This window comes from Vigna unguiculata, chromosome 2 (genome assembly GCF_004118075.2).
Source record: "Vigna unguiculata cultivar IT97K-499-35 chromosome 2, ASM411807v1, whole genome shotgun sequence".
NCBI lineage: Eukaryota > Viridiplantae > Streptophyta > Magnoliopsida > Fabales > Fabaceae > Vigna > Vigna unguiculata.
The window spans coordinates 23,534,645-23,559,592 of NC_040280.1; the positions used below are offsets into that span (position 1 = coordinate 23,534,645).

At 30.2% G+C, this 24,948-nt stretch overlaps 1 protein-coding gene across 1 annotated transcript; it reads right to left on the reverse strand.

Annotated features, from left to right (window-relative positions):
- Positions 1–19,511: 19,511 nt before the first annotated feature.
- Positions 19,512–23,260, reverse strand: LOC114167545 (protein DETOXIFICATION 27). Its single transcript, XM_028052651.1, has 8 exons — positions 22,830–23,260; positions 22,047–22,588; positions 21,868–21,954; positions 21,574–21,630; positions 20,333–20,571; positions 20,095–20,213; positions 19,907–19,996; positions 19,512–19,787 (listed from the first exon to the last, which is right to left on the reverse strand). The coding sequence occupies exons 1-8, from the start codon at positions 23,112–23,114 to the stop codon at positions 19,728–19,730; spliced, it is 1,479 nt and encodes a 492-aa protein (XP_027908452.1). The 5' UTR covers positions 23,115–23,260; the 3' UTR covers positions 19,512–19,727.
- Positions 23,261–24,948: the final 1,688 nt, after the last annotated feature.

The following is a 24,948-nucleotide window of genomic DNA, read 5'->3' on the forward strand; positions in this document are numbered from 1 at the left end:
GATGATGAGATGAGTACGAACGTACACAGATCTGCTGCTAAATGATGAGTCTCACTCACCTCCATGAAATTTGTTTATTGATTTGTCATGTTTGTTATAGGTACCTAATCCCATGAGATATATGTTAATTTAGATAATGAGTTATTTAAAGCTAGTTGGGGAAACAGGGCCAATTTACTATGGAAAGTGATGGAGAAGGTGCTTTCACTTTGGAAACTTTCTTTCTGGCTAATTGAATAAACAATATACAAGATGCTGATCATAATTTCAATGCCTATTCCCCTATGCTGTAATTCAATTAAGAAACAAGAAGAGTTTCATAAAAGCAGATAAGGACTTCCAGTATTAAATTAAGAGGAAGAAACTGTCTGCGAATCTTTGCTTGATATTTCAAAATGTTCAAAAGGACTTATTCTTGTAAATTCGGCTATAGAGGGAAAAGGGTTTGTTATTTAAAATAGTTGTGTTGTGTATGTACTCAATTAAATTTTATTTGTTCTTTTCTTGATATGTTCTTCAATTCTTTTATTGTTTGTAAATACGAAAATTTTCGACCAAAATTTTACAATTCTAAAAGATACTTTTTGAATTATCAATAGAAAAATATATAAGAATACTAACCATATAAGTGCATATTAATATTTGTACATATTGATATTTGTAATTCTAATTTGATACTCGAGCATTTGAGTCTTATTTAGACTATTTTGCTCAAGTCGAGCATTCTCAGTTCATTTAAGTAATATTTTCAACTTAATAAAGTGTTTTGATATTGTTTAAGTAATTTTTCAGAGATTTCAAATTAGGTTGCATTAATTTAATTATTTGTTATGCCTAAAATAATAATAATAATAATAATAATAATAATTATTATTATTATTATTATTATTGTTATTATTGTTATTATTACATGTTTTATTATATATATATATATATATATATATATATATATATATATATATATAATGAATTGTATTTGAGAGGTGATTATATAAAGAAATTATCTAATCTTGTTTGTATATAAATTATAATGTAAGTATTTCTGGTACCTATTCAAGGGTGAAGAATCATTGAAAATTTATATAGAGATATAACAGAAATTACTATGTTATTAAGGATAATAATATATCATGGGTATGAGTAATGTTTACCCGTTATTTGTCCTGTCCTATGATGCATGAATACGATATGTGTATCGGATACGACACATATCCGATACGTGGATACATTTATTTTTAAAATAATAGGATACGATACGTGATAGATATATGATATATAAATATTAAAATATATACAATAATTCTTAAAAATATAATAAGTATATGATTATTAGTAGCTAATGTTAGTCAACAATTTAGAAACCAATTATTTTGGTAGTCAAAACATCGGTAGCTAATGTTAGTAACTAATTTAGAAATCAATTCATAATAAAAACTATTTTAATTATCAATTTAGAGATCAATTATAATTGTTTGGACTATTTTATGGTCAATAATTTTTAGTTTTTAAATTGATACCTAAATTGGTCACTATAAGTGATTCAATATTTGTTGTCACTAAAATTGGTTATTATTCAACTTTTTTTTGTAGTGTACGATGACTTTATAAATTAGATACTTCATTAATAAGTATCAAATACAGGATACTGGTCAGACACACACACACACACACACACACACACACACACACACACACACACACACACACACACACACACACACACACACACACACACACATATATATATATATATGATCGAAGTGAAAGTATTGGTGCATCATAGGTCCTGTCTAAACAAGTTTGTTCCATGATTTATTTCGTATCCATTAAAAATACATGTAGGTTTTTTTTATACCAATGAGTAATCATGGATATCTATAAATATTCTTATATTTTATTTCTTAAAAAATTCAAATAAATATATACAAAATCAACTCTTTAAAATATAAATTTAAATAAAATAATAATAATTAAGTACAATTCAAATCAAATTATTCAATAAAATATTAATATAAATAAATTTAATCTTTCTAAAAAACAAATTTAAATGAGTTATACTAAAAATATAAATTATAAAAATTTAACATTTTACAAAATAACTTCAATTTTATATAATTAAATAAAAGAAAGTAAATTAAATTTTAAATAAGTATTTAATGGTCAATATTTCATTCATTAACAATTTTATTTTGATCATTTAACCTAAAAAATAAATAAATAAAATTCATCAATAACTATTAATGCAACACTCCTCTTTTCCAAAAACAGAACCAAACCCCCTCCCTTTCATTTTTTTTTTCTCTGCAAACTCAATCCTCCCCTCTGTCTCCCTCTCTCTGAATTCTTGCTGCTATCTCACCACCCTTGATTCTTGATCAGATTGGAGAGGAAGCCACACCTGAGCCTCCTGTTGCCTCCACTCATACCCTCTCTTCTCTTAGGTAAGTCTCTCTAGTGGTTTAAAGTCCAATTTCGAAATTCAACTCGAATTTCCTGCTTCTATTCAGAGTCTAACCAAGTGTTCCTCCTTGCTATGTGGTTGGATGATGAATTCTTCTAGGTCGGACTGAGGAATTCTGCTTCCCTCCCTTAGGTTGTCCTCATCCAAGCTTTAACTCAAAAATAGGTAAGGGAAGCTGACTTTCAACTCAATTTAATGTGAATTGTGTTCATGAGTGATTTAATTATGTGATTGTGTGTTCAATTGGTGTTTGAGATTGTTTGTGTGTGAAATTGGGTGGTGGATGATTCTGAGCGAGCATGCATGTGAAGAACAAAAAGGATTTTCTGGTAGTTTCGCCCAGGCGAGCAGCTCTCGCCTGAGCGAAAATACCAGAAGATCACCTCTGTCACTACGCGAAATCTCGCCTAGGCGAGCTGGAGTCGCCTGAGCGAGATAACCTCTCGTCTAGGCGAGCCAGTTTAGCCTAAGCGAGAGTTCGCCCAGGATTTTTAATTTGCCACTGTATGAGGTCTCGCCCAGGCGAGAGCAACTTGCCTAAGCGAGATAAACTCTCTAGCTTAGGCGAGACCCACTAGCCTAAGCGAGATTCCCTGCAGAAGTTAGTTTTCTCATTGTTTCAATTACATGATGCTATATTGATTGCCTTAAGATGATGATGGTTGATCTTGTATGTGATCCTTATGCATGATAGACAGTGTGATGGAATTGAGTGTGAATTTGATATGAATGAGGACATGTTGGAGTTAGGATTTCAAGGGAAATTCTAAGGAAATGGTTTTAGTAAATGTAAGAGCATGAGGACTCATATTGGTGGCATCCTGACGCTCCTAGTAACCATTAAGACTCAAGTAGAGCATGATGGATTACGTCAGGAGGAGTAGCAGGAGGTCCTGGTCTATGAATCCGATCCGTTATAGAGGTGATGGGATTTACCTTGAGAGTGGTTGGGTGAATACCCCTTGTGCCTAAAACTCTGCAGAGTTTAGGAACCGTCTCAGGTGCAAGTCACCGAGAGCTCCAATGCCACTTACATAATCCGGATATCTAGTCTAGAATGGTGTGTGGTGTTATGGTTGAGATTGATTGGATGATTTTGATAATTGTGTGATAAATTCTGTTTTCTGCTTAAGTGTAACAATTGTATGATTTGCTCTGGGTTCAAGTTAGCTTACCCTTCTTGTACGTTGTGTGTTCCTTGTGTCTTCTATTTATGCAATGATCGTCATTATTGAATGGCGTGAGCAGATATAGGTGCATGTGAGGATACACCCCTCCGGGACAGGAGATGAGTATGTTAGGCGCTCCAATAGTAGTTGTAGCCCCTTTGTTTAGCTTAGCTGACCGGGTGTTTTGTAACCCTTTAGTACTGTATGGGCTGTATATATTGATCAGTGTATGTATTGTTATTTTGAGGATGACTATATTATACATTATACTAGCTTACGTCATCATCTGTTTCTGAATTATTGAAATTTAAATATTTTGTTTAATAGTATAAAAACTATGAAAACGGAATGTTACAATTAACAAACTGGTCAGATATCATGATACTGATTTACCCTCACTTATCCGCTACAAATATTCATTTACAAATTTTGTATGAAACTATTTTTTCTATCCCTGTACCTTATAAAGTTAGTCTCAAATATTCAAATATAATGTTTTTTAAATTTATGACTCTTGTAACTATTTGAATGATTTTCTTATGTCTTTTGCCAGGGGATCAATGTGTTTGATTTATTTACTAAAACTCTATAATAATTTTAAGATTTTATAATATTCTTTCTTTTTACTAGCATACTTTTTTTAATGTGACGGTCTAGACTTTGATTATTATTGTATTTTTGTATTAAAATATGATAATGAACGTGCTTTTTAAGAGTTCAATCTTGTTTCAGAGTGAACTTTTTTCAAAGACTTTATTTTTGTATTTTTTTATTACTATAAACTTATATATATATATATATATATATATATATATATATATATATATATATATTTCATAATAGGATCATTACCAATAACATATTGTCAAATACAATGATTTAACACTGTCTCTATTATTGTATAAATATATTGTGTATTAATACATTTTTTTATTTTTAAAATATCCCTAATTTGCTTTATTGCTCTTAGTACATAAAAAAAAAATATCGCAAATTAATAAGAAACATCACGAATAATGATAAAGATAGTTACAAATCCTAAGAAATTGCATAATCACTACCTCTTTCCACTTTAATTAATTATATAGTTTGATAGAAAGTCGGAGTTGACAAATTTTAATCAATTTATGCACAATTTTAAAAATGAATAAAATAAATTGACACCAAATTTAATATCACCGATTAAATTAAAATTTTTCTTAATTATTGTACATTAGGTGAAGATTAGGTAAAGATAAAATGTAAATACATTTCTTATAGTGATTTTATTATTTTTAAAATTAAGTGGAGATCTCGCATCAATTAAAAATAAAACATATTTATAGTAAATAATTAGATGCAAATCTCTTACTATAAGCGGTCGATCTCGTAAAGTTTAGATAGTTTTAAAGTTTACTTCTTAATTTGAAGAATATTTTTTTATATTTGTTTGTTTTCATTTGCAGTTGAGGTTTATATGTAGGGAAGAGATGTCTTTATTATAACGCGAAAGTGGTACATATTCGAAATATAGTGATACATATTCGAAATATATTTTGGATTGTGAAAGTCACTGAAATACATTATGGATTACACAATCTATTCAAGAATACATTACATATTGTATAATTCAGAATGTAATTCAAATCAGAAAATCTATTTTTGTTTGCGAAATCCGTAATATATTTTTGGAACACATTGCAAATTAATAAATTTGGAATGTGTAAAAAGTTAATATTTTTATTTTTGTATTGTGTAATCCAAAATATTTATTGAGAATGACTAACTGTCTCCTCCCAACACCAACGATCATCACCACACACCCTACCTACTACCAACCACCCTACCTACTACCAACCACCACCCGCAGTCACTCACTGGCAAGAAGCAGCATCGCCACCCATAAACATCAAATGTCTGCAAAACAAAACAAAACAAAAAAACCCAAATCATTCTCATGCTACCCTCTTCTATTAATTTCAATAATAGTATAATTTCTGGTTTGAAGTCTAACCCAACGAGTCTTGTTGTTTCTTTGGATTATTGTGTGACCCGTTATAAAGCTGCTATCAGATCACCCATTAATGTCTAGTTCCACATTATTGGGATGAGGGAGGTGTGTTGGAGATCTCATCTTGACTAAAGATAAGACATATTCACAATATATAAGCAGGTACAAACCTCACCTTATAATTCAGTTTTATAGGACTGGATTAAGCCACTTCTTAGGATACTTGTAATTCATCTATCAATAAGAGTTTATATTAAATTTTATCATACAACTTCGGTTCTAATTTTTTAATACAACTTATATCATATTTTGAGGATTGCATTGCTCAAGTCAATTATATGATTAAGATATGGAGCATATGTATATCTAATGAGTGATCTCTTTACCTCATGACAAAACCCTTTTATATACCTTACTACTTGGTTCATTATGCTTGATCTCTTTAAAATACACCGATGAACACTAAAGTTAAACACTCAATAAATGACAACACCAAAAGCCAATAAAATATTTAGACTCATTCTTAATTTAGAAAGATTTAGAACCTGTGAAAAATACCATATCATAATTTTAGGTTTACGTATTACTATTCTAAAGTGCGGGCCATCATGATAGATATCGGTTAAATTGATCCGTGATGATATCTTTTTGCTGAGTTTTGGAAGTCCAGTGATATAATTACTGTTAAATTATTCTTATATTTGGAAGTAGAAAGCTTACTAATTTGAATTGATAGGTGGTGACGAGTTAGTGACAGAGTAATATGTGGCTTATACAAATAGTCAAAATTTAGGAAGCTTAATTAATTAATTAATTGTTAAAATGATGAGTAAGATGTGGGTTCCCGAAAGTAGTGAGTGAGGCAGGTTTAATGTGAAAGATGGGCGTGCGACGCATGGATTATTAGGCAGCATGAATGTGATACGACAAAATATGTCTCAGCTTTAGCTCATAATTATTGACTCACATAAACAAAAGGTGATATCACCATCTTTTATGTTTTTAATTATATCATTACTTCACTAATCAAGTTGATTATCATGTTCCCCTTTTTTAAATAACTAAATAAACCTGTTATTTCAAATCAAATCCATCATATAAACCTACCATTTGGTGCGCTTCAATTTCACACTTTTTCTGATTCGATGGAAATGATTTAAAGTATATTTCATTATCTCCCAACCGTTAATTACTATATTTCAATGCTACAAACCACCTTCTTTCTACGCATATCAATCAATTAATCTATGTATAACGTGTTTTGTCCTCAAAAGTATCTAAATGAGTCGTAACGCAATTTTCCAAGTTCTTTTTTCATAAAAGAAGACACAAATGTTGCCATTTTTGGTTAATTTGGAACCAAAATCTACTTTTCTGATTATTTATAAACTTATATTATTTTTCTTTTAACTTCAGCTCGGCCCTTTTACCTATTTTAAGGGAAATTTTGAGATTTTACTCTGCTAAAAAGTTTACTACTTTCTCCCATCCTTGTTCTAACATGACTTTGTATATTCAAATTAAAAAGTTAAAAAAAATTATTTACTTTTCCATGGATACATAATAAGAGATAATGTTTAAGATCCAATTTTTATAACACTTGTCTGATAAAAATAGTTGAGAATAATACTTAATATTTTTTTATTTATAGGAAACATTTTAATTTTAGAAATATCTTTTAGTTTTAGAAAATATTTATTATTTTAGATTAAGAGTAAGATATCGTAAATATTTTATATTTGATATTCTGTTACATTTTACTCTATGAGGTATATTAATAAAATACAAAAAACATGTTCCTCCATATAACATATAGATATATCTCTCGTATATCTCATATTTTTAAATGTCCCAAAAATTTCTTCAGTGGTCTCAGAGTCGATGGTTCAGACTAATTGATCGTATAACCATAACATAAAGGGGTCATCATACACATGAAGGGAAGAAAAAAAAAAGGACTCACCCTTGAGGGAAGATTATTGGAAATAGTCCAGGTGTGAGTCAAAATTCTCACATTGAATAAAATAGACAAAGTTAAACATTATATCAGAATAAAGACCCATAACACCATTGTCTTAAGATTTTGGGATAAAAGTTGTGTCAAATAACTTATATATAGAAGTACAATCTCTCTATGACTATAACCACATATGATAATATATATATATATATATATATATATATATATATATATATATATATATATATATATATATATATATATATATATACCCATATTGATGTAACGTAAAATTTAAGATTCTAATCATAAGAATAAAATCTTTTTCAAATAAGATTTAAAAAATATTATTAAATTAGAATTTTATAAGACATATTTGATAGAAAAAATATTATGACGATTAAAAATTATGTGACACAATGAGATAAAAAAAATTAAGAATCTCATATATGACTCTTACAATATAGGTGAGCACATATCTATTCTAGAAGTCATAAATTTAAGACTAAAGTTTTGAAAGATCTTTCTTTTATAATATATTAATATGGTATAAAATTTAAGACCATAAGGTGTAACATCCCATTTAATTAAGTACGTGAAATTAAAGGAATATTACGATAAAGATAACATAAAAGCACGGTCTGAGAGTTTTAAACTTAACTCCATACAACCCTTGGCACACCACGATGCCCAAAAGAAGCCAGAGGAAAAGTTAACCAAAGTACATAAATCTAAGGACGAACAGATACATGGGTCGCAGCCCTAAGTAAACTCATAACATAAATATAAATTGGTCCACACGGACTAGGCAACGGAATCTCCACCCCCTGTTGCCTACAGGTGTTCCTCACATCTGCTCACACCAACAAGTTGATGGTCATCGCAAAAGAGAGTACCACATAGCAGATCACACAACAAAGAAAGTAGGGTATACATATTCACAGTCCATCACACATACATCACACTAGCATGTTACGACCTTCCAAACAATACACTACGACTCGACTCGACTCATCCGGATACGTATAACTTGGTCGGATTCAGCGGATGCTTGCACTTGTGGTGGATACCTCTGCACACCTCCGAGCTGCTCACCCCCGAGCTATGTGTTACAAGTGTTATAATGAATCAATATTCCCTCACCACAAGGTTAGCCCTTAATGAATTTCTGGCCTCCTGCTACTCTCACCACAGGAGTCAGTCCGCTCTAGGTGAGACTAACTGACCCCTTAGAGTGTCAAGATGCAACCTTACCTTGAATCCTTACCTAGTTATACAGATGGGGCACCACCATGGACACCCACTACCAGGGGCCATGGGATTACGTCCCGACCACTGAAGCGCAACCCCGGAGGTCTCACCTAGAGACTCCAAGGAATTACACGCTGACACGGACCAACATTCATAAATCAGCAATAAGAGAACATTAAATCATATTTACAATTCCATACCAACCCCTAAGATTAATTCCTCATACGCATCACATTTTGAATCCTTACCTAGTTATACAGATGGGTCACCACCATGGACACCCACTGCCAGGGGCAATGGGATTACGTCCCGACCACTGAAGCGCAACCCCGGAGGTCTCACCTAGAGACCCCAAGGAATTACACGCTGACACGGACCAACATTCATAAATCAGCAATAAGAGAACATTAAATCATATTTACAATTCCATACCAACCCCTAAGATTAATTCCTCATACGCATCACATTTTGAATCCATACATCTGATCATCACCACCCCATGAGTCTAGGGCCTCATCTCATATCAATACCATGTTCCTTTAGTTCCAAACCACTCATTCATTTCACATGCCAAGTTCCCACAACACCCATCATTCATCATTCATGAATCATGTCACGCATATAGAGCAATCCATTAAGCATATATCCATACATATGTACATGTATCTCATCATGGCAGTCATACCCAAACAATTCCAATCATCAGAGAGTAAACACACAACCAAACACAACATTGTCTCGCCCAATCCCTCACTCAGGTCGAAGGGTCTCGCTCAGGCGAGTCCCCTTCGCCTAGGCGAGGGCTCGAAAAGAGTATCAGGAAGCAACGCGGGATCTCACTTAGGCGAGACCCCTCTCGCCTGGGCGAGATTCTCGCTCGCTCAAAATAAGGAGTGGGTCGCCTGGGCGACCACTCGCGTAAACTGACCTGGGCGAGCCCCTGTTTGTCTCGCCTAGGCGAGACTGGCTCGCCTGGGCGAGATTAACAGGTCTCACCACTATTTCACCTGCAGTAGCCATGTTTTCCAACCAACCAAATCATGCAAGATATTCTCACGCATCAAAACGAAAGATCAAACCATACAATCAACAACCAACTCAAACACAGTCCAAAACAACTCGAAACTAGAAACCCTAACTTCCCCTACCTGGGTTAGCTAATAGCTTTGACACTCGAACAGGGAAGATCAATAGCTCACGGGACGGCTTTGCGAGCTGAAAAAAAAAACAGTGGACAGGTTCCGAAAACGAGCTCATTAGGAAGCTCTAACTGAGAACATACGGAACACAAAAGAACATGGAGTCTGAGTTAGGAGGAACTTACGCGGAATGGAAGAACGAGGTTGAGCTTGCAAATGCTATGACGACTCCAAACCCTAGCAGAGGATGATGGCAACTGCTCTAAGAGATGTGAGGGATCTGTTTTACGAAGTGTGATTACTAGTTAGGGTTTTGGATACCTTAGGTCAGATTTTGAATTGGACCAACCCCATTTAGACCCAAAAGATTGGACAGCCTCTAAAATAAAATGGGCAAAAAAATAATTGGGCCTTACATAAGTCATAATAGTAATAAAAAAGAATTCTCTTTTGAAAACACACAAATAAAATAAAATATTAATTCAAATCTTCTCATTAAAGTTAAAGTTACAATAAAATCTTAAAAGTAATATCGTATAGTTGAATCCAGAAAACTGATACCTTATATAATTATTCATACAGAAAATAATACCTTATATAATTATTCTTACAATGAAGATGACCTAATATTTCTTCTTGTGAAAAAAAACCCAAAATAATTAATTAATTAATCAATGAAAACAAATAAGTAAAAGTAAATCTTTGAAACTATAAGATATCTTATGAAAAATCATATATAAATTTTAAAAAATGACTTACAATAAAAATAAAAATAAGAGAGAGTATTATTCCATTTAATATTTTTTCCTCGCAGCACGATGAAAAAAAAAAAGCATTTAACCCCTATATTTTGCTAAATAGATTAATTGATGCTCAAACTTTATTTTATCTTTAAATACACATCTTCAACTTTACTTTTGTTTCAAGGGATTCTCAATGCTTTTTTTTTCTCGTTGGCAACTATATAATTCAAATTAAAATTTATTATAGTTATTTTTTAGATTTTATTAATTCCATTTATTACATAGAAATGTAATATGCAAAAAATTTAAAAAAATAGCAAAAAGTATTATATAAATTATGTGTAAATGACTTTTAGTTTTATAAAAATTGACTCTTAATTTTTTTTCATAAATTATGGAAATTTAAAAAACTGAAATTATCCTTATTCATATGTAATAGATGAATTTAACAGGTGGTTTTTATTTTACCCGTAAGTTACGCATAAAACAACCATTGAAATGATGAAACCATTGATTGAATCATTAGGAATAAACTTTTCCAAAATGGAAACACCTGTCGTTATTCCGTTTGTAGATAGTAACTACAAAATATATATTATCAATAAATCAACCTAAATAATTTGAAATGACTTATAAATTTATACTGGTACTTTATAAATTAAAATAATGTTTTAAAACATTCGAGGAACTAAACCTAACCTTTTCAATTTTAGGGATTATAAAGGATTTATTTCAAATTTCAGTAACTAAAAATATTATTAAAATTTTAATTTATGATGTGATTTTACTTCTATAAATTTTGTTTCTATAAATATATTACATTTCTTTTGTCTCTATGATATATTTAGTCTTTTTTTCCTCTGACTTTTATGACAACAAAGTATCGACAAGAACTAAGTAAAAACTTGAAATATCTCATAGACTAGTTTAAGAATAATTATTGTAAAAAATATAAACATTTGAAAACATTTAATTTATGAATGAAATTAATGTCAGAATACATGCATCCAACATATTATTTAAAAATAATAATGTGAACATAAATTCAAATGACATTGAATTATTTAAGTCAATTCTATCAAAATCAAAATTAAATGCACTCTAAAATTTTGTTGAAATTAAAAAGACAGAGTATGAGCCGCCCAGAGTTACTGTTATACTATGACATATGACAATTGTCATGCTCTTGCTTTTAATTTAATTCACTGCCATCTATTTCTTGACACCAACTTTTCAAAAGAAAACAGAAATGGAAGAAAATGGTAAAGAAGAAGAGAGGAGAGATAAGTATAATCTGAAAAAGAAAAGAAAAAAAAAAAAAGATTCATCTCAGCTTCTTTGCCTTTGTCTTTGATTTTCAAAATCTTTAATCATTCTGTTCTAAGCAAATCTCCAAAAGGAAGTGATCGAAGTTTGAGGAAGATTTTTCACCAAAGTCTGCACCATTTCTAGGGATGGCAACGGGGCGGGGCGGGTACGGGTATCATGATCCCATCCCCATCCCCATAATAAAAATTCATCCCCATCCTCATCCCCAAACCCAACGGGTATACAACTTTTGACCCATCCTCATCCCCACCGGGTAACGGGTATTTTCTTATACCCATACCCATACCCATTTTTTTATTGTTTCATATATCAATTAAATATTTTTTATAAAAAAAATTTAAAAATCACACCAACGGAATCATGATACTATCAAAATATTCAATATTAAAATAACATACTCTTTTTGATTTTCATGATGTCAAATATTAAGAAAAATATTATAATAGTATAAATCTCAAATTAAAGTATCAAATAACAACTAAATAAAATTCAAATAATTATATAAAAGCTAAAAAATTACACATTACTAAAATTTTATAATAACCAAAATATTTATTAATTTTACAAATGATCAGTGGTTTCATTTGCATTCGATCCACCTACACATAGAAAAAAAATGAAAAATTAGATATGATATAATAATTGAAATTGAAAATTTTAATTACTAGAATATAATGTACCTTCTTCATCAAATTCATTTTCACTCATGAGAACATCTTTTCCTTTTAATTTTTTAACACCTACAAACACCAAATGTAGAATATTAGATGAGAATTCACAAAAAATACTAACAAAAAATATTAATAAATTTGAGTAGATGGATTCAATGGAGATTGACTGTCATTATTGGAACTTTGAAAGGGAGTTGGTTGTTGTGAACACTGTGGTGGACTTGGTACCTGCAAATCTTGATCTCCTGTGCTCATTTTCTCTAGAAACTAACATACGTAACAAAAAAAATCAAACAAAGTAAAAAGGTTAATTTCTTTTTTAACAAAATATAAAAGGAAAACCAATAATCAAGTTTAAAAATATTTCAAATATTTTTTATACTATTAAAAATTTATATTATACCACTTAAACGAAATAGCACAAATAACAAAATTAAATTAATAATAATTCAAATTTAAACATAGATTCTTCATCTTTTGATCTTGAATTAAATTAAGGATTTATGCAATTGAGCACTTAAAATTGAGAATTAAACATTATCATGAAACAAAAAATAAATAATAAATAAAATTATCATAAAGGAGTAAAGATAATTAAATGTGTGACCCAAATTTGAGAATATCCATTTGAACATAACATAACGGAAAAAAAATGTATAATTAAGATTATGATAAAAGGAAAAGTACCTTGAAGATCTGCTTAAACCTTAAAGAACAAGCCAAACAATTAAAAGAGAGTAAAAAAGTGTATAACCAAAGTAACAAAAAGAAGAGCTACAAAATAAGAGTCAAACATTTTCATGAAAATAAATAAATAAATAAAGATAATCAAATGTGTAACCTAAAAATTATTTCATAGAATGAAATTGAGGAACACCTATTTGAACATAACCATGTAAAGAGAGTAAAAATTATGTAATAAGAAGAAGAAAAATTACCTTCAAAATTAAATCTTGAAAAACAAACCAGACAATTGAGAGAGTAAACAAAGTGTATAACAAAAACAAAGAGAATGAGAAATATGTTATATATATATATATATATATATATATATATTATATTATATTATATTATATATTATATTACTATGTATATATATATTATATGTGTGGATATCTTATGTTTATATATATATATAATTATTTATATATATTATATTATATTATATATTATATTATTATTACTATGTATATATATTATATGTGTGGATATCTTATGTTTATATATATATATATATATATATATATATATTATAGATATATATTTATTTTAAGTATATATTATATTATATTATATAATAATATAAATATAATAATATATATTATATTATTATGTATATATATTATATGTATATGCGTAGATATTTTATGCTTTTATATATATATATATATATATATATATATATTTCTTTTAAATTTTTATAAATTTGTAATGTTATAAATTTGTTTATAAAAGATCTCACTAGTTAAATGATTAATTTGTTTTATACGTATATATTATATATATTATATTATATTATTATGTATATATATTATATGTATATTATATTATATTATATTATATTATATTACATGTATATGTGTAAATATATATATATATATATATAAAAGTATATTTTATTTATATTTATATATACTATATTATATTATATTATATTATATTATATTATATGTGTAAATATATTATTTATTTATATATATTTTTTAGATTATTTAATAAATTATAAATAGTTTAGTAATTTAAGCGGGGACGGGTATTTGGGCGGGTATATATATATCCCCATCCCCATCCCCATCCCCAGTTGAAAATTTCGGGTATTACCCATACCCATACCCATACCCAGTCAAAGCCGGGATTGCCCGTCAAAACGGGGACGGGTTCGGGTGATACTCACGGGCACGGGTTTATTTGCCATCTCTAACCATTTCTGACAAATATGTTTAATTAATAGTAACTTGTTTATTGTTTATTATTATCTAGATGATAATAATAAGAATTATAATAATAATAATAATAATAATAATGAAAATATCTTTTCAAATAATAATTAACAATCAAATGTAAAGCATTTTGTAGCACGACAGGACTCATACCCTCCTTAGTTTAGTTCGATGTCTGTCTTATAAACAGCAAATAATAAATCATAAAAATAGATGGAAACATTTTGATCATGGTTAATTAATCAAAATAATAATAATAATTATATATCAAGATGACTGTATAAAACATTTTATAATATAATTTAACTAAGATTAAATATTTTTCGATCAATATGATAAATTTTGATGTAATTTAATTTTCAAACTTCTAAAAAAAATAAATATAATTTTTTTAATTCAATTATATTATTTTTCTTTATGTCTTAAATTATGTTTCAAGTATTTATATTATTTAACACATTTAAAATTATTTAATTTAACTATTAATCTAAATCATTGTTTAAAATGTAAAAAAAATTATATTTATCTACTTTCTAAAATTTAAAATTAAAATATATCAAAGTTTAAAAAAAATCATATCATAATGCTCAAAACATATTTAACTTATTTATCTATAAATCATCTCAAATTTTTTATTTTTTATAGTTACAATAAAAATTACAATACAACTATTTTATCCGGCATGACCTTTGATTTTAAAATTATATCTATTATTTATTTATAAATTTAAAACCAAAATATATCAAAATTTAAAATAAAAATAAATTTCAATTTTAAATTTCCATACTCGAAACATATTTAACCTATTTACCTATAATAATCTCAAATGTATTATTTTTTATAATAGCTACACTAAAAATTACAATACCAACTATTTCATCCTGCATGGCCTTTGGTTAATGATGAAGGCAAAGTAGTTTGTTGAAGTGTTCTTCCCCATTTGAGAAACTTATCTTATCCCAATCTCATTATTGAGAATGGAGTTGTGGTGGAAATTCCACAATGAGTAGTAATTAGATGAGCCTGTGGACCACATTCTTCAGATATTAATAACTTTCTAATGCAACTACTAATTTTATCTACCAACTATTTCCTTTTCATAATCACTTTCTTCATTTCTTTAATTTCTGTCGATTGGGACAGACTCATAAGTTGTAATTTTCCTAATGTTAATTTTATCAAATACGCGTTGTCACTATCACCTAAATTGTTTATTTTTTAGGTTTAAATGTATCTGCATTATACGGTTAAGATTATCTCGTACCATATAGCTGAAATGATGAACATATTACACCGTGAACTTAAGATAAATCGAGACAAATTAAAATAAAAAATAAAAAAAAACTTGAAACATACATCGAGATGTTCTAAGAGACATACTAGAAACTTAGAGCAATAACAAATAGATTAACATAAAACCCTATTCTTAATCAACAAATTAACAATAATAATCCATTTAAAAAAAAGCATTTTATAAATATAGACATTTTACATATAAACGATTAAATAATATTTATTACTCGTAAATTAATAAACTGAATTGAGTGTCGTAATGTTTTGGCACAAACACAAAAGACTGAAGTCTAAGTTAGCTTGAAGAAAAAGATCCAAGGTACAATCATAGTATGAACACAGTAGAAAATAATTCATCTCGTTTTTGTGCAACACCGGTATCTTTTAATTTCTAAAATTTTGGAACAACTAATTTGTCTTTTAAACCGAAAAATATTGTAAAATCTATATATTTATAACTCTCATCAATGATATTGGATCACCCTCAACCATCTGTTAGGTTTATAGAGGAAGTTTCACTAAGAGATACAATACTAATGAGACCTGAGCCCAATCACATAAGCCATTGAGACCACTCTCAACCCAAAATCTTAAAACAATAGGTTTTTATTCTTATATAGTGCTCTACTTTCTCATTTCTAGTCAATGTGAAACTTAGACTCACACTTGAATTTCTAACAAAATCTTAGGACAATGAGTTTACAAGTTTTCATTGTTATATGGTACTTAACTTTCTCTTTTTTACTCAATGTAAGACTTATACTCACTTGAATTTTCAACAATCTTTCCCTCAAGTGTGAGTGTCTCTTCACATTGGTACTTCTCCCTCAGAAGCATTTCAAGCCACGAGTACCCCTTACTTGTTCCGTCGTTCACATAACGCGACACACTTACCTGACCATCTGTTAGAAAGACTTTGATATTGGAACTCGTTTGAGTCAGTCACCAAGATGTATCTTCGGCTTTGATACCATTGTTGGGTCTCTGGAGAGAGGATCATCGGAAAGATACAACAACAATGAGACATGAATTCAACCCACAGATAAGAGATTGTCATCACTCTTAACTCAAACTTTAAGACAATGAGTTTATGAATATCATTTTTTTAGGACCAAACCATTGAAGATATTGACAAGAAATAAAAGCCAAAACAGGTTACTCATGGATTCATTGATGTTGAGCCAGAACCTCTTAGCACAATTGTTAATCATGGGGGAATTGTGAATGCAAATTTGGGAAATGCAGTTGATATGCCTGAGACTCAAGTTAATGGACCAATTGAGGTAACTCCTCATGAACCAACTGAGGTAACTCCTACTGAACCACCTGTAGAGCCTTTTTTGAAAAGATTTGCTAGAGACACATTAACTAAAAGTGAGAAAGTTGAGCATCATATAAGGATGAAGACCCAAAAACTCTTTGTCTTAAGGTTTTGGGTTAAGAGTGGTGTCAATCCCTTATCTGTGGGTTGAACTCATGTCTCATTGGTGTTGTATCTTTCCTGTGATCCTCTCTCGAAAGATCCAACAGTAGTATCAAAGCCAAAGGTTTGTGTTAGTGACCGACTTAGACGAGTTCCTATATCGAAAGTCTTCCTAACAGAAGGTTAGACAAGTGTGTCCGGTTGAGATGAACGACAGTACAAGAAGGGGTTCTCGTGGTTTAGTTTGAGGGAGAAGTGCCAATGTGAAATGATTCACACTTGAGGGAGAGATTGTTGGAAATCTAATTGTGAGTCTAAGTCCCACGTTTGAGTAAAAATGAGAAAGTTGAACATCATATAAGGAATAAAATCCATAAACGCATTACCTTAAGATCTTGGGTTAAACATAGTCTTAATCTCTTATGTGTGGTATGAACTCATGTTTCATTGGTGTTGTATTTTCCCAATGATATTTTTTAAAAGACCCAACACAAATAAGTAAAAGATATCAATACATTTCGTTTATAAAATAAAGAGGTGAAAGAAGATATTCCTAACATAAGTAACAGGGCATGAAGAGAATAAGAATGAATGTAAATGTGTAGGTAGATGCAAAGTTTGCGTGTATTTTGAAGGTAGTTTTAGCGTTTGGGGTCCATGTGTCGTATAGTGAGGTTTGACATAGTGGCTAAACAGGAGAAGATGGTGGATGTATAGACAACACTAGAAAAGCACTGGACCAGTGACCCACAACCCTAACATACACACCACCCCAACATGTGAACATTGTCACTCACCATTCTCAATATTAACTTTCCCCAACCTTCACTCAACATTGCAAACACATGTGGGCCTCTTCCTCACACAACAATGACAAAACATTCTACCAACAAACTTTTATGCCACACGTCACCTCTCTCACCTGCATGCACTCTTCTAACTCCTCCCTCAATCGAGTCAAAATTCCTCAAGTATTGTTATCTTACGTTGTGTATTTACTCCACTTGGAGTTTTAGGTACCTATAAGACCCATCATTCTGCACCAATACGAGTCCAATAAAGGGCCACTGTTAAATCAAAAGAATTTTGGGCTTCAAAGTCCAAAGCCCACTATTAAAACAACTCTATGCCTTTGAATTTAAAATTATAATATTAGCGATTAATTTGGTGTTTACTAATAAAGAAGGTGATTACAGTATGATGATAAGGTAACACTACGAACAAGCCCATTCCTTCTTCTTGATGCACCCCCATTTTCTCTTCCTTCACTCCCATAAAATGTATTATCCTCTTAATAATAAATTATATTAAAAGCCCAAATCTCCGTATCCATATTTTTTTCTTGTATAAATTAATACTTTTAAATCTATAAAATCTTCTTTATAACTAGGAAAATAATTAATAAAATTTCAATGTTTTTCTTATCATTATTATTTTGATTAATATATCTTTCTTTTAAGCATTATAGTACAATTAATAGTATATGAGACCATCTCTAATATAAGAATCATGAAAAATAAGATCTTAATTTATTTATTTTAGTTCTTACCTTATTACACCACTTTGATAACTTCTATGCAATTTTTTTCGATCCAAAGTGTTTACAAAACTCACACTTAAATATATTTTTTTATTTATATTTTAAATTTTTTAAAATAAAAATTATTTTAATTATTATGTTTAAATGCTACCTTGATTAATACATATAGTTTAATTTCTAAATATTAAACACAATAAATTATATTTATATAAAAAATAAAATATATAATTATAAATTCAAACAATTCCTTTAATAATAAACACTTGAAAAATAACAAGTTTCTTATTACTAATAGAGATGGTTTCAAGAACAAATATCTATTTGTCAAGATATTCTAAGGAGAAAGTCTTGTAAGATCTCCTCCTTTAATTCATGAAGCTATATATAACTTCTTAAAAACGCTTACTCATTTGAACAGGAGATACTCTAACCAAAACAACTAAGCATATCATATAACTAAGATGGAATTCAACACTTTTTTAAAAAAATAGTCATCACGAAACTACGTTAATCTAGATAAGGTGCCTAAGATCGAGATTATGGTTAGAATTGTAAAGCACTTACAGAATCGTTAATCATAAAATTGTATTAAGGATCGTAGATTTTATGTTATACAAAGTATATTATATATATACCTGAAACAAAAATTGAGCTATTGTTCTTGTTTGAGTTTAGTCTGCGATCCATGTTGAATTAGTCAGTGTAATGTTTTGACTAAATCGATTTATATACACACAACATGTGGACTATATTGATATTTTAGGAACTGAATCATTAAATTGTCGACTTATTACAAATGAAATAAATATGCAGAAACGTTAGTTGAGTTCATGTTTTGGATCTGCCCACTTCGTTATACGCAATTTTGCTGTGTCAGCCTGAAATTTTTAGCCAACAAAATACTTCTATTAAGATTAGATAATTCAAAGTGAGGAGCATAACACAGTTGAACAGACAAAAACAAAAACTAAGGTTGAAGAATAGCATAGAATGTTACCTCTTTGTCCCAGTCGCACCGAATGGTAATGATGCTCAATATTAATGTCTGAGTAGCTGTGCCACCAAAAATCATCCCAGCCCAGATTCCCTTTGTTCAATTTCATCACCAAATGGTGTAAGAATGTAGTTAATAATGCATGTGAAATGACTGCATAAATGTCTAAAAGAGGGTAACATTAAACATACCATAACTCCTAGGTCGAAGACCCACCCCATCAAAAATCCAAGAGGCACACCAATAATATAGTAGCAAGCCAAGTTTATGTATGCAACGTATGATTGCCAACCTGATCCTACAGCCACTCCTGTTCAAATCATCCAAAAAGGGGATAAATACAGATATAGCATTCTTCATTCATTCATCACAATTTTGCAGTCTCTAATGAAAGTTTTTTAACTCCCAATAGATAAGAGTATGTGATACCTGAGAGAACTGGCTGAACACTGTTGAGCAGAATTGTGAAGGCTAATAGAAGAGAAAGGTTGTTTACTTGGTCAAGAACAGGTTTGCTGTTAGAGAATATGTAGCCGAATTTATCATGCAATATCAAAATCAACATCCAGAAGAAGAGTCCTATAATAACAGATGTCACCACAGATACTGTAGTAGCAAACTTTGCTCCTTTTCCGTTCCCTGCTCCAAGTTCGTTTGCAACTCTCACTCTGCAGATTGCATGTTAAGTAACAAAATTACTATTTCTACACTTTTAGCTTCTGGTCACTATGGAAATTAAAAAAAATGGTTTTTTGGTTGTTGTTTGCTTCATCATTATATCTCACTCTTCCCCCTATCTTTCTCTTCCTTCCTTGTAAGTTTAAATGTTTTCTTTAAGTTAATTAAAATAAGTGTATAATTGATTATTCCTTATTTTCTATCCTCAGTTTTTCTTACATATGATAATGTTGTGGTTTATGATTCAAACTGTGTGCAACAGGATGGTCCAGCCTCCATATGGAGCAATCAGAAGACAGAAGACAGAAACAGAGATTGTCACTATTATCATCTGTTAGGACCGTGTCAAATATCTAACATTAAAAATTCTGAGAGTGAGAAAGAAAGAAAGAAGAAGAAAATAGATAAAAAAAACGTAAGGAATGTACTCGCAAGGAATCCACGTCAGATTACGTGTCAAAAGGCATCACTCATACTACGTGCTCTTCCTTCACTACATTCCAGAGACATCTAAATCTGTTGATGAGATTCCTCTTTAACTCCACGACAAAAGGTAAAACAGCCTCTGAATAATGCACAAGTTTGGCCACTACTTGTACCAGACTTTTTCCTGTGGCTACCATAGTTTTGTTTTTTCTTAATTATCTTTCATTCCTATTAATATTTGGTGGTAAATGGTGATTGAGGAGAAAAGCATCGCCATTTCATGTGTATTTGCATCACTTCACCATACAAAAGTCTACAAAAGTCACTATCACCACCGAAATTTAATCACAGGTTATGTTTTCTTGATAGATCGGGGTCATTGTTGATGCTTCTCTATGGTTCCTGAACGTAACCGCATTCTCCTCTCTCTCTCTCTCTCTCTATCTATCTATCTATATTTTTATCCATTACATATGTTTACTGTTTCTTCTGTGAGGTACACAACTAAAAACTAAAACAAAAAAACAAAATACTTTAAAATATCATGTTGAGATAATATATATTACCCTGTTGCAGCAAAGAATGCCAGAGGAATCATCATCTCCAAGGTATTGATGGTCATACTGCCAAAAACAGAGCACATAATTGGCATAAAGATATCAGAAAAAAAAAAAAAAAGTAACTTTGAATTGGAATAACTAAAAAGTGCAGTCAGTAAATATTTTTGGTGTTCATCATCAACTATTTTAAATAGCTTTCATAAATAAACATAGATTAACTCTTACTTTTCAAAAATCTTTAAATGAAATAAAAAACTAGAAGGCATTGGTAAACAATCTCTGCATTCTCCATTAAATTACCATATGGATAGAGCATCCACAGCGATCTCTGCATTCTCAAGGTTCCCCGTCATCACTATCAGAATTTTGTAATACCAATTCTCCAAGCTGCAGAAACAAAGTTCAAAAACCGCGCAAGTGAGAAACACAAACATTGACAAGAACAAAAGTTGAAACAGAGTGAGAGAGAGAGAGAGTACCAGAGCATGACTCCAGAAGCAGCAGAGAGTTTGACAAAATCCCAAAGCCCAGAGAAAGCCTCAACTGAAAACCCAGCCCAAGTGTGAGGGCACCCACCCCAAACACTGTACCCAAAGAGCCCCAACGTGAGCACCCACCAGGAGAAGTTAATGGTTGCAGCGGCGCCAATAACTCCGAACTCCAACTTGAACACGAACAACCAGCTCAGAAACACATGCACCAAGAGCGCCACCAGAGACACCCACGCAATAGGCGCAGTCTTCAGCTGGCACTGCAAGAACCTCTGCAGAGGAAACTGAAACGCAAACGCGAAGTGCACCGGTAGCATCCAAATCGACACCGTACCGGATAACTCCGCCAGCTCATCGGGCTGCCCCAACAGCTTCAACACCGGCGAGGCAAAGAGGTACAGAGGCAAAAGCAAGATACAGCAAATGAAAAGAACGATCCACGAACGCTGCATGTAAACGCCTAACATGTAGTACTTTTTCGCTCCAAACGCTTGCCCACATAGCGTTTCTAAGGCACTTGCCATACCCAACTAGTTAAATCACAAAAACAAATGCAAATTACTGTCTCAATCATCCTTCAACGTAATATTCATACTAGTTTACTTCGTTAGCAGCTTATGATCATGTTTTGTAATTTACTGTACGTGTTAACGTAAATCTTTATTAATGAACAACATTGAAAACAGCTAAATAAGTTGTGTCTAATCAAGTTGAATTCGGTAACAACTTTCATGAAAGTTTAAGAAGTTGAAACTTGATAGTGATACATACCAAGAGGCCAAAGTCGAAGCCAACGACGACATTATTGGCAATGGAGATGGCGGCGAGTTCGAGGTCACCGAGACGGCCGGCGAAGGCTTGGGTGATGACTAACATGGAATAGGATGCAACACGGCTAAAAATTGAAGGGCCTACTATGTGCCAAAGCTTCTTCGACTCGATCCAAAACCTTGGTAACAGTTTTTGGTCTCGTTCATCTCTTTCATCTGTTAGAGAGTGATGTTCCAGCAGAGGAAGATTTTCATCTTCTAATGGTGAATCCTCCTTGCTTGGCATAGCTAGGTAGCAATATGTGTTGGTGGTAACTGTAAAGATTCTGGAGATTCTGAAAAGTGAAAAGCCGAAACTGAAAGGAAAATGAAGAACGAAAGGTAGAGGAGTAACGAGAGGTTCAAAAAGTTCGAGGTTTTAGAAGAGACCTTGTTTTTCTATCATATACTAATAGAAAGGAATATTCTTTGAGTTCTGCAATTAATGATTTTTAACGTATTTCATTATTATGTAATATTTGTTCAATACTATGAAATATATACTTTAAGAAAAAAATTTAATGCTCGCTGTTTTAAGAATAAATACCTTAAGAAAAAATTTAATATTAGCTATTGTTTCTTTATTAAATAATAGAAGATATAGAGATTTTTAAGTAAAAACATGAATGGTACAAGAAAATTTAATGGCATGGTTTGGTTTGGTTTTGCTTTATTATAATCTTCCGTTTATTAATCAATTTTGAAGATATAAAAAAGGAAAGGAAACTTGAGTTTTTAAAAGGAAAAATGATATTATAATAACTCAATTTTTGACAATTTTATCTTACAATCTTGTTGACATTCTTTAAGTGATTTTGAAATATAGAAAAATGAAAAAATGAGAAGGTATTCGAAGAAATCCATATTCTTTATTGATTTTTTTTTGTGTTGTAGTCTCTAAAGCATAAAAAATACACTATATTGTTACTCTAAAAATCTTTTTAAAATATTTTAAAGTTTCAAAACTAGTAACAATCAATGTATTTTAAGGGTGGATAATGATAATTTGACCCATTTTTAACCTACCACTCCAATTATGTATTTTGATTTTTTTTAGTGGTGTGATGTGATAATCTAAGAGTGATTCAAGTGGTGGATTAAAAGTGGGTCAAAATATCATTATTTCTTGAAGGCACACCACAAAAACAACAAAGGAAACCAATTAGAAAATTCAAATTCCACATGAAATATATCAACTCATGTTGTAAAAAAAAGTTGCTAAAATTTAATTATTATAGTATCAATTTTCTTTTAAAAACTATATCTTAATACTATTATTAAAATAAATAATATTTTCTCAGAATTTACGGAATTCATATGAAAATTATTTTTTTCTGATTTCACGATATGTAATATATATAATAAAATATATATTAGTACCTTGGAGAGATGATTTACATGTGAAGGTAACATGAATAATATTTGACTTTATGTAGAGATTGTTAATTGTTTGAATTATGAGATGAATGTTTGCTAATGTGGTGAATATGTTCATGGTGTAATATGTATATATGTTTCTTGTAGACATTGGGTTAGCTAGACAGTACAAAATTGAAAGTGTTTGAGATAAAATTTGTATAATTTAAGTGAATAGATTTTAAATAAGATATGATGTATATTTTAGCAGTTTAAAGTTGGAATTTTCAATGCAGTCAACTTATTTGAAGTCTTTATTTTAGAATAAAATATTTCATGTTAGACACAAGAAATAAAAAAAAACTTGATTAATTAAATCTCTTGATATATTATTCAAAATTTTTAAATTATACGTTGGACAAACTAGCTCTTTAAATAAAAAAATTTAATTGTTTATGAGTCAACTCTAGAACGAAATTTAATTAATTAAAAATCCTAGAGTTTCGATATGTCAGAAATTTCTCATTGCAATATATACTGCATTTTAAGGTTATTTAATATAATTAAATAAAAAAAGAATTGTATTTAAAATTATTTTATTAAAGTAATCTTATTTAAAATGAATTACTTGGACTTAAATGAATAGAATAATTTATTTGAAGACCAATTAAAAAGAAAATATCCAATGTTTTATCCGAACGTAAGAATTTCAGATAATGTAAATT

What these genes read in the sequence shown, in the direction of transcription:
- LOC114167545 (XM_028052651.1), bottom strand. Translation starts at nt 23,114, where the DNA reads ATGCCAAGCAAGGAGGATTCACCATTAGAAGATGAAAATCTTCCTCTG. An exon ending in GTGGATGCTCTATCCATATG is followed by an intron (nt 21,631 to 21,867) that starts GTAATTTAATGG and finishes TGTTTTTGGCAG; the next exon opens with TATGACCATCAATACCTTGG. An exon ending in GCATTCTTTGCTGCAACAGG is followed by an intron (nt 20,572 to 21,573) that starts GTAATATATATT and finishes TGCAATCTGCAG; the next exon opens with AGTGAGAGTTGCAAACGAAC.